The sequence below is a fragment of the Rhinolophus sinicus genome, chromosome 5, assembly GCF_057876585.1.
Source record: "Rhinolophus sinicus isolate RSI-liver-muscle chromosome 5, RSI-T2T, whole genome shotgun sequence".
NCBI lineage: Eukaryota > Metazoa > Chordata > Mammalia > Chiroptera > Rhinolophidae > Rhinolophus > Rhinolophus sinicus.
Window position 1 is genome coordinate 77505179 of NC_142505.1, and position 13054 is coordinate 77518232.

Consider the following 13054-nt stretch of genomic DNA (forward strand, 5'->3'; position numbering starts at 1 on the left):
ATAGTGAAGATAAGAGGAAAAATCAGTAAAATAGGAAACAAACAATAGAGATAATCAATAAAACCAAAAGCTGGTTCTTTGAAATAATTAGTAAAATTGATTAACCTCTAGCTAGACTTACCAAGAAAAGAAAAAGACAATACAAATTACCAAAGGGGGACATCCCCATAGCTCTTACCAACTTTTTTTTTTTAAAGATTTTTTTGGGGAACACTGTGTACTTCCAGGACTTTTTTCCAAGTCAAGTTGTTGTCCTTTCAATCTTAGTTGTGGAGGGTGCCGTTCAGCTTCAAGTTGTTGTCCTTTCAGTCTTAGTTGTGGAGGGCGCAGCTCAGCTCCAGGTCCAGTTGCCGTTTCTAGTTGCAGGGGGAACAGCCCACCATCCCTTGTGGGAGTTGAGGAATCGAACTGGCAACCTTGTGGTTGAGAGGACGCGCTCCAACCAACTGAGCCATCCGGGAGCTCAGCAGCAGTTCAACTTAAGGTGCCCTGTTCAATTTTTAGTTGCAGGGGGCGGAGCCCACCATCCCTTGCAGGACTCGAGGAATTGAACTGGCAACCTTGTGGTTGAGAGCCCACTGGCCCATGCAGGAATCGAACCGGCAGCCTTCGGACTTAGGAGCACGGAGCTCTAACCGCCTGAGCCACCGGGCCAGCCCTCTTACCAACTTTTAATGATAATAAGGGAAAATGATAAACAATGTCATGCCAATAAAATCAGTAACTTTGATGGAATAAACAAATTCCTTGAAAGAGGTAAATTACCAAAAATGACACAAGGAGAAACAGCAAATCTAGATATCTATATATTTATTAAATAAATTTAAGGAAATTAAATTTGCATATTAAAATCTTTCCACAAAGAAAACTCCAGGCTCTGTTGGCCTCACTGGTAATTTCTAACAAACATTTAAGGAGAAAATAAAATTAATCTTACAGAAATTCTTTCAGAAAACGAGGGAGGATAGAACACTTTCCAATTCATCTTATGAAGCAACATAACACTGATTCCAAACCAGACAGAAACAATATAAGGAAAAAAAGGGACTAAAACTACTCATTAACATAGATGCCAAAATCCTTGATAACATATTAACTCATCAAACACAATACAATACATAAAAAGGATCAAGTGGAGTTTAATCCTAGGAATGCAGCGATGATTTAACATTTGAACATCAATTAATATAATTCACATTAACAGAATAAAGGAGGAAAATCATAAGAGCATCTCAGCAGATGCAGGAAAAGCATTTAACAAAATTTAACACCCATTCATTGTAAGGACACTCAGCAAAGTGAAATAGAAGGAACCATCCTTATGGAGTAAAGGTCACCTATATAAAACCTATAATTAGCATCATACTTAATGGGGAAAGGCTGAATGTTTTCCCTCTGGTATAGGAAACCAAGGCAGGGATATCCTCTCTTACTACTTCTGTTCAACATTATCACACGTTCTAGTCGGCACAATCAGACAAGAGAAAGTAATAAAAGGCATAAGCATTGGAAAGGGAGAGGAAAAACTATCTTTATATATAGAAGTTATGATTGTCTGTACAGGAAATCCTAAGGAATATACAGAAGGAGAAGGAAAAGGAGGAGAGGGAGAAGACGACGAAGGAGAAGAAGAAAGGAACAAATGAACATAGGAACAAAGGAAGGAAGGAAAACTACTAGAACTAATAAGTGAATTTAGGAAGGCCTCAGGACACAAGATCAATATAGAAAAACAAATCGTACCTCTGTATTGTAACAAAAAACTGGAAGATGACATTAAAAAACACTACCCTTTGTAACAGCATAAAAAAAAAAACACAGAAATAAATTTAATGAACGATGTATAAGACTCCTAAAAAATAGTACCAAAAAAATTAAAGAAGATCTAAATAAATGGAGAGTTTATACTACGCTGGTGAATTGGAAGATTCAGTATTATTAAGATATCTTCTCCTCAAAATGATATATTGATTTAACACAGTCCTAATCAAAGTCCCGGCAGGCATTTTTGTAGAAATTGAAAACAAACTGACAATCCTTTGTATTGATGTAAGGATCAACAGATATATAAATTCAAATTCCACAGGCAATGGACAGACATATAACTGCTAAACCTACCACAGGGGACCAACTCCATTTCCCTGGGGATTAGTTGCCAAAGCTAACAGTCTGTTAGCTTTATTGTGTATTGTGTACAATAATATCAGCTATGAATTCTAATCAACATTTTGATGAGATGAAAAGATGACAATACTATAATAAAGAAATTATGCTTTCTTTTGTTTTTCATGTCTACTTGTAGTAAATACAAAATCATGTGGAGTCCTAGTAAACCACCGGATAATTCCACTTTATTGCTTTTTGAAGAACAGGACAATCAAGAATTTTGATATGGGGCTGGCCCGGTGGCTCAGGCGGTTAGAGCTCCATGCTCCTAACTCCGAAGGCTGCCAGTTCGATTCCTGCATGGACCAGTGGTCTCTCAACCACAAGGTTGCCAGTTCAATTCCTCCAGTCCCGCAAGGGATGGTGGGCTCTGCCTCCTGCAACTAAGATTGAACATGGCACCTTGAGCTGAGCTGCCGCTGAGCTCCCGGATGGCTCAGTTGGTTGGAGTGCGGGCTCTCAACCACAAGGTTGCCAGTTCGACTCCAGCGAGTGATGGTGGGCTGCGCCCCCTGCAACTAGCAACGGCAACTGGACCTGGAGCTGAGCTGCGCCCTCCACAACTAAGACTGAAGGGACAACAACTTGAAGCTGAACGTCACCCTCCACAACTAAGATTGAAAGGACAACAACCTGACTTGGAAAAAAGTCCTGGAAGTACACACTGTTCCCCAATAAAGTCCTGTTCCCCTTCCCCAATAATAATAATAATAAAAAATCTTAAAAACAACAACAACAAAAAAGAATTTTGATACTACTCTTTTCTGGGTTGTATATAATTTAGTTTATGAAATAGAAAACATTTGTACCACATACAAGACACTATCAGATGCAACCGGCAAACTGGAAGAGTGCTGGTCGTTGATGAAAAGATAAAATAATTTGATTAACATTTGAATACCATATATTTACAGATATTTTATAAATATTATAAATAGTTTTATAACTAACAGAATATATTTTTAATCATGTAATAGTAATGAACAGCTTTTAAAACAACGGGTCAGATATTTCATTAAGAACTTACTTTGGGAAGCCTGAGCATTCTAGGATATAATTGACATTCAAGGTTATGTGACTAGCAGAGGGTCCGAGATCAGTATACAGTGTGCTTCACATGACAGGATGTTATCTACTTAGTAATCATGGCCAGCAAAGGAGCTAGCAGAGAGGAGATGACTTTAATTCCAAATCAAACCATCACATCGACAGAATTCTTAGAGGAAGAAAACAGTGAATGGTTTGCTAACAAAACAAAGTTGGGTGATGCCATTGGTGTCAATGGCCATCCTAACAGCTCATGTGACATTTCTATTGTATATAAAATAAAAAAGGCTTGCCAATTTGTATTTTAAGATTTAAAAGACAATATGAGAAAAAAATCTGTTCCTCTTCAAATTATTCCCCTCACAATAGCCATCTCCACACTAAAATTAGAAACCAAGCCAGTTTGAACCAGGGATAAGAACGTAAATATATGCTGCCAAAACCTTGCCTATTGATGTTAAATTATATGTAACAACATATTCTATTAAACTACTAAATGATAAACATGTTGGTCAAGCCAGAAATTTGCTTCAATGCTTTGCTCCATTTCCACCCTTTCAAACAATCTTCATGATATACTTAAATGCTGTTCCAGAATGTTCAGTGTGGAACCAAACCTATGTTTGGTGCTCCCAGGCATTGGGATCTTGCTTTATTACACATTTAGAAACATTTCCTTCTATAATTATCAAGTTCTGAACCAAAGCTAAGAATGACCACTAATCAAACATGAGTGAGATAATATATCATCAAACAAAATTATATGACTTAATGTAAGTAGCAGTTTTATTAGGATGTACCAGTCAGGCAGTTTTTATAAATTAATGTTCAAATTAAGAAAACATGAATAATTTAAAGATTAATAAATTTAAAAATAAATTTAAGTGCATATGCGCATAACTACAGAGAATTTAAGATATAGCTGTAGAATTCTCTAGTCAGCATTTTTGTGGACGTAAAATTAATAAAAAGGAATTTTTAAAAACGATGCAGTGATTCTGGGATTCCCTGAATTTTCAGCTGCTGCATTTTCTACTCTATATATGGTGGGTTCTTCTTCCTTTCAGTTTGTGCATTTCCTGTATTCTAAAAAGTAAATAGAAACAGGACCTTAATTGAGGAAATGGTGAGTGAGTCTTTGGCTAAGGAAATACAGTCACAGTAAAGTACTTGTACTTCGCACCTGGGGGCTGTTGTTTTATACGGCACAGGAAGACGACTTAGCAAGGATTCCTCCTCATCATCATGAAACAGAACTGAAGGGGGCTTGGGCTCTGACCTCTCTTGCCTAACTCACTCATTAGCAGTAATGTAGGGTTTCTCTGTAGGTCGGTCATAGAGTCTACTCAATGCGTGGATGCTATTTCAGTACACAGTTAAGATGTCTAAAAGAATTTAATGTACAACTGGAAAGTACCTGGATCTGATTAAGTAATTCAAACTCAAGTCAATAACAAAGCCAAGAATAGAACAAATAGGTTGCTATTGCCTACCTTATGTTTTTAAAAACATGTCATACATATTCTCTCGTGCTCTAGAATAACAAACTACCAACTTAAAATTTAGGAAAAGTTTCTTAATTCTGACATTAATTTATTAAAAGTCTTTGGACTAGCCTTATGAGCAATTTCAGTCACTTGTCAGAACTGTATTTGAATGGGGAGTACAAATAAACTACAAGTATCACTGATGACTTCTGGTTATTTCTAACAACTACCGCAGTTTCAAGGTCACACTTAAAAATGTAATCTTTTCAGGAGTTCTATACCAGAGAGCAAGAAGGGATTTCCCTTCCTATTTACATCTGTGTTTTAAAAATGACATACTATCTAAAGAGTTCATTTTTTCCTGCTTTGGAATGTAATAGTAGTTCTAGGGGGAGAAGGGGCTTTCACAGGCCAGTGGGATAAACACATATAGCACATTACTAGCCTGCCCAAACTCAGGAGCCCTAACTCACCCAGGCATTCAAAACATGTGCAAATCGTGTGCTGTTCAACATGCTGTGACATCAGTAAGTCACCCAAGTTTAAAGCCACCTTGTTACTTTTTATAATGAACTAAAAGATGACCATTAATGGCTTTCTTGTTCTATATAGAAAATTTTTTTTTCCCGGCAAAGTGCACTGTGGAGTTCTTTAAAAGTTCTAGGCCAAGAATAAAGCATAAATGTCACTGTGAAAATGTATCTAAGTGTCTGATAACTCTTTTATCTGAATGTTGTGAAAACTGAATAGACAGTGAAAATGCCTTCTTAAGTAGTTTCAGATCAAAGTTTCTCTATATTTCTAATTTCTTCAAATTTCCTAAATAGGTATGTGCTAATTTTTGTCATGAATAAAAATATAATCAATTTTATTTAAAAACTAAGAAACAGAGATAACGAAGTTGATGCCTTCACAGAATGGAATGCCATCTAAATGATTTAATTCAGTGGGCCATCTGAATGATTTAATTCAGCACAGTACCCTTCCCTTAAAAGAAAAAGAATACCTATAGAGAGTATTCATTTGGACGTTGAGGGCTTCAGGACTTCCAAATAAAATTCAAGACTCTCTCAGGTGGGTAGGGGCTAGGACATTTCAACAAGATTATCTGACAGCTAACTGAGAGCAAATATTTGTGAAAATAAGACAGTAGGCGAACAGCAGAGATGGGGAACAAATTGGAGAAAAACAGGAAGGAAGAGGTTAAAGACAAACACATCTATTCTTGGGGCCAGGTCTAACCATACGAGTTTGTTTATAACATTATTCATTTCCTCTGGCATGGTTTACTCATCCGGTATTAGGTTACACACATAACACACATACTCTTTTCCTTGGTTACCATCTTCTAATCGCTCCAGCATTCAAATGAGTACTGGTATTCAGTACTCCCCCAAAAAACTTTTTAAAACCTTTATTTAGTAATTGGTTATTCTAGGAAAATATAGATCTGTTTCTTGAGTTCAAAGATTACAATCTTGAGTTTTTATATAACTTTCCAACGATAATAGCTAAATTTACACACCTAGTCAAGGGTTCGAAACAGCATTCCTTAGAAAAAGCTATAAACAAAAAAAGTTTTACCTCTTGTTTTTCTTGATTTTGATCCACATTAAGTAAAGTTGGTATTTTAGATGACTCTGTTTTCTTTGATGCCCTCTTCAGCACTTTTATCTGTTTAACTTTTGCAAAAATATATACAACAATGACAACTTGTTACTCCTACCTTGACATTTTACTTTCCTTTGTAAGAAGAATTCCAAATGGAAATTCTGATATCCACTAAAGTCAGTTTCTCACTTTATTATAAAGGAACTGAACAGATCATGAGTTGTAATGGTAAAATGTGCCAATCATGAATGATTTGTTTTATAACTTTACAAATAATCTACCATTACAAGAAGACATTTATTGTTTAAATTCTGAGTGTAACTGTTGAATGGATCAGATAATTCCTCTTGAACTGTGCAAGTACTATATTCTTGCTATTATATTAACTTTTCACAAGGTGTCACTGTTCTTCAAAGAAACATAACATTTACTCTGCCAAAAAAATGAGTTTCATTTTAAGAGCTCAATACATGTTATAAATCTTAATCTACTAAATTTTGGGGATGCCTGAAGCACATATATCATTCCTGCTACTATACGGTCAAATAATCATGGAGAAACAAAAAATTGCTTTGCTCCAGGTCATACACTAAACCAAAACCACCTTCCTCAAAACCATTCTACCCTTTCAACAATATTGAGCTAATGAAATTTGTACCTTCTTAACCTTTCTTTAAAATTATCTCCTTTAAGTCTCATCCCTTATTGACTATGGGGAAAAAATTCTCAACGACTGAAAATATTTTTTGCAGTACTTTACTGTTTTCTACCTAAATCACATTATAACATCTAAGGTACATTACAAAAAACAATCTTGTTAAAGATAACATCTGGAGATTTTTTAAATTATGTGATAAATATGTACCTTCCATTCCTTTCATCTCCTTTGACTGAATTGTAAAAGGCAGTTCTGGTAAATGGAATTCTTTCCTGCCAGATCTGGAAAAATTCATCTTCCTTTTGTTTCCATTTGCCATTTGGTGACTTTGACCTGCTCTCTCATTAAATACGCCCTTCTCCATTTGGCTCTAAACAAACAAACAAAAGTTAATTTGAAGAAAGATGTGTCACTATTTATTAAATGACAAGTCTAGAATTATTAGCCATTCGGATGATATAAGACAGGCATTACAATGATTATCTTTGCAAGATTATTTTAATAATTAAGAAGTAGAATAGAATACCAATAAATAGATCAAACACCAATAAAAGTTTCATAAAGCAAACTTTTCTTAGCATCCTAAATATTCTGAGAATAACAGTCTTGATCATGAGTACCGCAATTTGAACTTTTAGTTTTTAATCCTATTCACTGTACTCTGACTTTGGACAAATGGTTCGGTTCACTTTATTAATAATTTATTTTTCTATTTACAAAATGATATGCTCTGGACACTAGGAAAACCCAAAGGAAAAAAATTACTTGTGAATGCAGTATTCTGGAAAACCTTTTATGTTAGCTGTTTTGTTTTTTCCCCCCAAATTATTTATTTATTTATTTATTTTTAAAGTCAAGTTGTTGTCCTTTCAATCTTAGTTGTGGAGGGCGCAGCTCAGCTCCAGGTCCAGTTGCCGTTGCTAGTTGCAGGGGGTACAGCCCACCATCCCTTGCGGGAGTTGAACCGGCAACCTTGTGGTTGAGAGGACAGACTCCAACCAACTGAGCCATCCGGGAGCTCAGCGGCAGCTCAGTTCAAGGTGCCGTGTTCAATTTTAGTTGCAGGGGGTGCTGCCCACCATCCCTTGCGGGACTGGAGGAATTGAACTGGCAACCTTGTGGTTGAGAGCCCACTGGCCCATGTGGGAATCGAATCGGCAGCCTTTGGAGTTAGGAGCACAGAGCTCTAACCGCCTGAGCCACTGGGCCGGCCCCTATGTTAGCTGTTTTTGCTCATTTGACAACAGACGTAAAAAGTTTCCTAGAACATTCTTCCACAATGCAATGAGTAGTATCCCACTGTGTGGATATACTGTAATGTACTTAACCAGTTACTTGCTTCTGGATGAATCTATGTTGTTTTCAGTTTTTTATTATTGTAAATAACACTGTGCTTGAATTCTACACAAGCTACTTTCCTATGTAAAAAATGAGGAAATAAACTACACTGATTATTTTTTCTAGTGAAAAGCAAAATATGTCTATTTGGCAATTGCTTTTAATCTATAAAGTAAGATATTAAAAACATTTTTTGGAAGTGAAAAACCAAAGTCTTACGGCTTTTAAAGGTGAAAATCTTAACTACCCCCTGCCCCAAGTCACACATTAAAAACACAAATCAACTTAAAAGAAATTAACTAAAATTGTGAAAGCACTAAGGAAATGATGGCCTATTTTCATCTCAAGGGAAAAAAAAGAAAGGAAAAGTGCATTTTAAAAAATGTTAGAGTAGAGCCCTGGATATGGGGGAAAAGACAGGGGAGGGGGAGGGGCATGAATAATGTTGAAAGAGTCCATATTTCAATGACCAGCTTCTTGCCTTACTTGAATGGCACCTGTATCCTCTTGCCTACAAGTAGACATAAGTTGTCCAATAGATTGTGAAGAAGTACGTCTTTTTTTCACTCTTTCAGTTATCCTATTATTTTTAAAAAATGAGAAGTTATTAGAACTCCCCAGAAATGCATCTGTTTTAGCTTCAATAATGAATAAGTTCCATCATGGAAGTCTGCTGGTTGAACACGGAGAGCCAAAATACAATGGTCAGTCCTTAAGTGGGAAATGCTCTAAGTAGAGAAGTGAAAACAGAGCGGAGGACACCTCACTCATGGCTAACATCAGTGGTGACAGCCATGTTGTGGGGATACTCCAGCTTGCATCTCTTCTGAACCTGGATCTCTTAACTATTAGGTTTCTGAATTTCCGAGCTTGTTGTCAAGGCTAGTTTCCAACCACGGTTAATGCAGCCATGGATTTGGGGTCACTTCAAGAACAACTGAGCTCCTGCTGTCTGTAACCCACCGTAGCTTTTGACTGACACAGACATGTCCACTTGTCCACCTCTGCAGGCCACTAAACTTCACAATTTATAGCCCAAACCAGTCTACTAGGATCAACGTGGGATACTGAACCTAGTCTCCTTCCTCATTTAGACACATAGTAGTTGCCCTAAATTTAGAACTCGCCCCGATGCCTTAGACAGCCATCTCACACTGCCTTTGATTAACAGACTCATGGACCAGTCTCTAAATCTGCATCAGTAACTAAATCTAAAACTAGCCCAAGATGTTGTTTTCCTCCCCAAATATTTGACCTTGACAGGCTATCTGACGATAAAAGATTGTTTTAGCTATCCTTTCTCCATTTAGAGAATTTGCTGTGATAGAAAAATAAAGCCTACTTAGTTATACAAAGGTACATCAATATGACCAGAACTTAGGTCATATCACCTTTTTATCTCTTCAAATGAAAATAAATTTTTCTGAGGGTCTTTTAAAAAAATTTTTAATGAGGTTTTTCCAAAAGGCATTAGTGAAAAATTAAACATCTATAATATATAACCAAGAAAAGTTAATTTCTTCTAGAGCATTCATGAGAAGAACTCAGTAATGCCCATTGTATGATTATAATTTCAATGTATCTTTAAATTCAGTTTATGTACAGACACTATGAACTTGATTCTTTGAACTACCATCATTATATAGGAATGTTGTACGAACTACGTCCATTTCCTTGTCTCTTTTCTGTTAAAACTCACCTTGAGTTAGAGAGGGAGAGATTTGAATTGGGATTAGAAGCCATCAAATTACTGCTAGTTAGATTGATGGGTGGCATTGTCATACTACCACCAGCATGTGGGTCATCTTTCATGCCACTGGAACTAGTGCTGGGATTAACAGGGTATGATGGCTCATTAATGATAGGTGTTGTATCTTGAGACATGGAATGAGCATTTTCAATTGCATCCTGTTGATAATGTCGACCTTCATACTCTGTCTTTTTTGGTTCCAAGATATCTCCTTTTCCTCTTTTGACTTTAGTAACTCTGACTTTGATTTCCTTGGATTTTTTCTCCTTTTCCATTTCCTGGAATAGATACATCCAAAATCTCAGTCAGGAGAACAGTAATTTTTATCATTAGAGTGCTAGCTATCATACAATTATACTGACTAAAAACAAAACCAGTTTTTACCTTTCCCAACACTGAAGTACTTAGCAGTGTATTGGTATATATGGTTTTTCTTTCCTCTTTAATAAATTCATTCTCTTTAGAATTCTCTTTTGGCTTTATGAATGAATTGACTTTTGCTTCTCGTAGTAATTTAGCTCTTAGTTCCGGTATGAATCTGATAAAACAAGCAATTATCAACCAATAATATTTTTATTTATGTAGTTAGAATATTTTATCTTTAATGGACCATTTAATAAATTAATTTACATTGCAGCCACAACATAAATAAGTCATCAGTAATGGATGCCAAGAGACGGTCCAATATTTACCTAATATAAATTGCTTCCTGGTAAAGATATGTCTTTCAATTTTGCCATGGGAATTTACTACATAAAATGGTTACAAAATAGACTTATATGAGTTAGATTCCTTTTGTGATGCAAACTTTACTCAATAAAAGTCTTGCTTTTAATTTTGAGAAATAGACTATTCAAGGAAGACTCAGCCTACTTTGTCCTTTCTGTGGTTCTTTAAAGTAACAGTACTTAAAAAATGAACAAACTAGTTTCTGAAATCTTACTCTAGCGAAAAATTTTCAGTACCAAATGTAACAGAACATCAACAATGAAGGGAGGTTGTTTTGGTTTTAGTTTGACTTTCTTTTTTAAAAAAGTTATTTTGTGCTCGCTTCGGCAGCACATATACTAAAATATTTAAAAAGTTATTTTGACATACAAAATCCATTCATATGGCTCAAAAGTCAAAAGACTGCACTGAAAAGTCTCCTTCCCACCCATGTTCCTGAGTTGCACAGTTCATCTCCTTGAATCAGCTATTGCTATCAATTTGGGGAAGTTTTAAAGTATCAGTCCATGAATGAATTCTTCCCTAGTTCAGGCAAATCTCGTTGGTGCTTTGCAGGGTACATGTCTGGCAAAGGGTAGTGTGAGGAGATGAAGAAAACAGCCAATGTGATTCCTTTGGCTGAATGAGAAAATGTCACACTTTTGTTTAAACTCCCTTGCATTGTAGAAGGTCCACGAAAGGAAGAGGCCTCTTATCAAAGGAAAAGGTCTTCCCCAAACACTTTGTGAGGGTTCGGTCATTTGGACTCAAGAACTTTCACGCGTAATAGTAAAATCCTAGTACCTAAATACCTACGAGATACCAACTTAGTCTATGTAGAACTGATACAAAACAAGTGGCACCTTTCATTAATGGCACTTTCAACATATCTTCTCATGTTTTTGTTTCAGATTAAGATTCCTGAATAGCCTAGTTACTCTCAAGGATTCCCTTTTCTTTGACTTTTTCTATTCTAGTCTCTCTTCAATGGCAGTTCCTGGACTTTTCCATGCCTGATCTTAACTCCATCTCATTTTTAATTGATGTCCATCTTTCTGACATCACATCTAAAGGCCAACTGAATGATTTTACAATTAATGAGAAACTTTTCCTGTTTCATTCAAAGCCCAAATAGAAAATGGTGGGTATTTTTTTTTTTAAGAAATATAGTCGATTTATGAATCTACATTGTTATTATATATTATGTAGATAATGTGGGACACAGAATGGCTGTAAGAGGCATGGTCCCTGTCTTGAGCGAACTTCCAATTCGGTGGGGAGAAAATGACAACAGGCACTGCCACAGAGAGTAAGTAAAGCAGAGAAAAAGTCATTTTGAAAATGAATCTTCAAAACAAACAAAAAAAGAAAATGAATCTTCATTATAATATATAAATCAGAGATGCTATCAGAAGAGGAAAAACTGGACTATTCTGAGTCAGAGGTCCAAATGGGAATAAAGCTAGAAAATATTGATTGTTTATTTAATGTTATCTCTGGCCAATGATGACCACTGAATATACATCTCACATGCATAGCACACATCCTAGGAAATAGTGATTGTGTAATGAATGTTAACTGTAATTATTTTTATTATTAGAATTTTTATCATGATACCCGTAAGTCTACCATATACCTAGTCAACACAGGAACTCAGTAAGTTTTTGTTAAATTGAATTTTTCTGTTGTGTAACATTAACCTATGTAGCAATTCTCATGTTAGTCAAGTTTCCTAATACCAAACACTAAAAAATCCACACTCACTCATAATACTTACTTTTCAATAAATCCATCTCTAGTAAAATACTCATGATGCAAGAGATCAGTAGATGACATTCTCTCAGCAGGATCAATTTGTAAACAAGCCTAGAAAATGTAAAAAAGATTCTAGGATTAAATAAGCTCTTAACAGGTCTCCATAAGGCAAAAATTAAATTTATTTGACAAGCGTATAGGCAATTAATTACCTAGAACTAAAAGCGTTCTGGAAAAGATAGAATTAGACCTCAGGAATTTCTGACAGTGAGTTCTGACCATTTACTTCCCTAAGAAATTTGTACTTGTAAAGCATTATTACTCCTATGATTCTAGGAGTCAGTCTGTTTCTGCTGGAATTAGCAGAAATTAATTAGCTCATTTCGATCCTCTTCTCAGCCCTGAAAGTGGAAAGTTCATGGATTATCATTTCCATTTTACAGCGCTAGAAGAATTATTAGTGATTTGCCAAACTAGAATTTTAACTCATATTGTCTGATTCCTAATCCAGTGTTCTTTCTATAGCATAATACA

The 13054-nt window shown here is 35.8% G+C and overlaps 1 protein-coding gene across 5 annotated transcripts in view; it reads right to left on the bottom strand.

The window, feature by feature from the left end:
• Positions 1–13054, bottom strand: part of CDKL3 (cyclin dependent kinase like 3) — a 61421-nt gene that overhangs the window by 24620 nt on the left and 23747 nt on the right. For 2 of the 5 annotated variants that reach the window (XM_074313517.2, XM_074313518.2), the window contains exons 7-13: positions 12543–12631; positions 10442–10595; positions 10007–10335; positions 8794–8887; positions 7177–7339; positions 6285–6382; positions 866–4299 (exon numbers count right to left, since the gene is read on the bottom strand). In XM_074313517.2, the coding sequence (XP_074169618.2) occupies positions 4246–4299; positions 6285–6382; positions 7177–7339; positions 8794–8887; positions 10007–10335; positions 10442–10595; positions 12543–12631 (981 nt within the window). In that variant the 3' untranslated portion in view covers positions 866–4245. Of the gene's footprint in view, positions 1–863; positions 4300–6284; positions 6383–7176; positions 7340–8793; positions 8888–10006; positions 10336–10441; positions 10596–12542; positions 12632–13054 lie in introns of those variants that run through there. The other 3 variants (XM_074313520.2, XM_074313519.2, XR_012489786.2) reach the window with 3 other exon arrangements.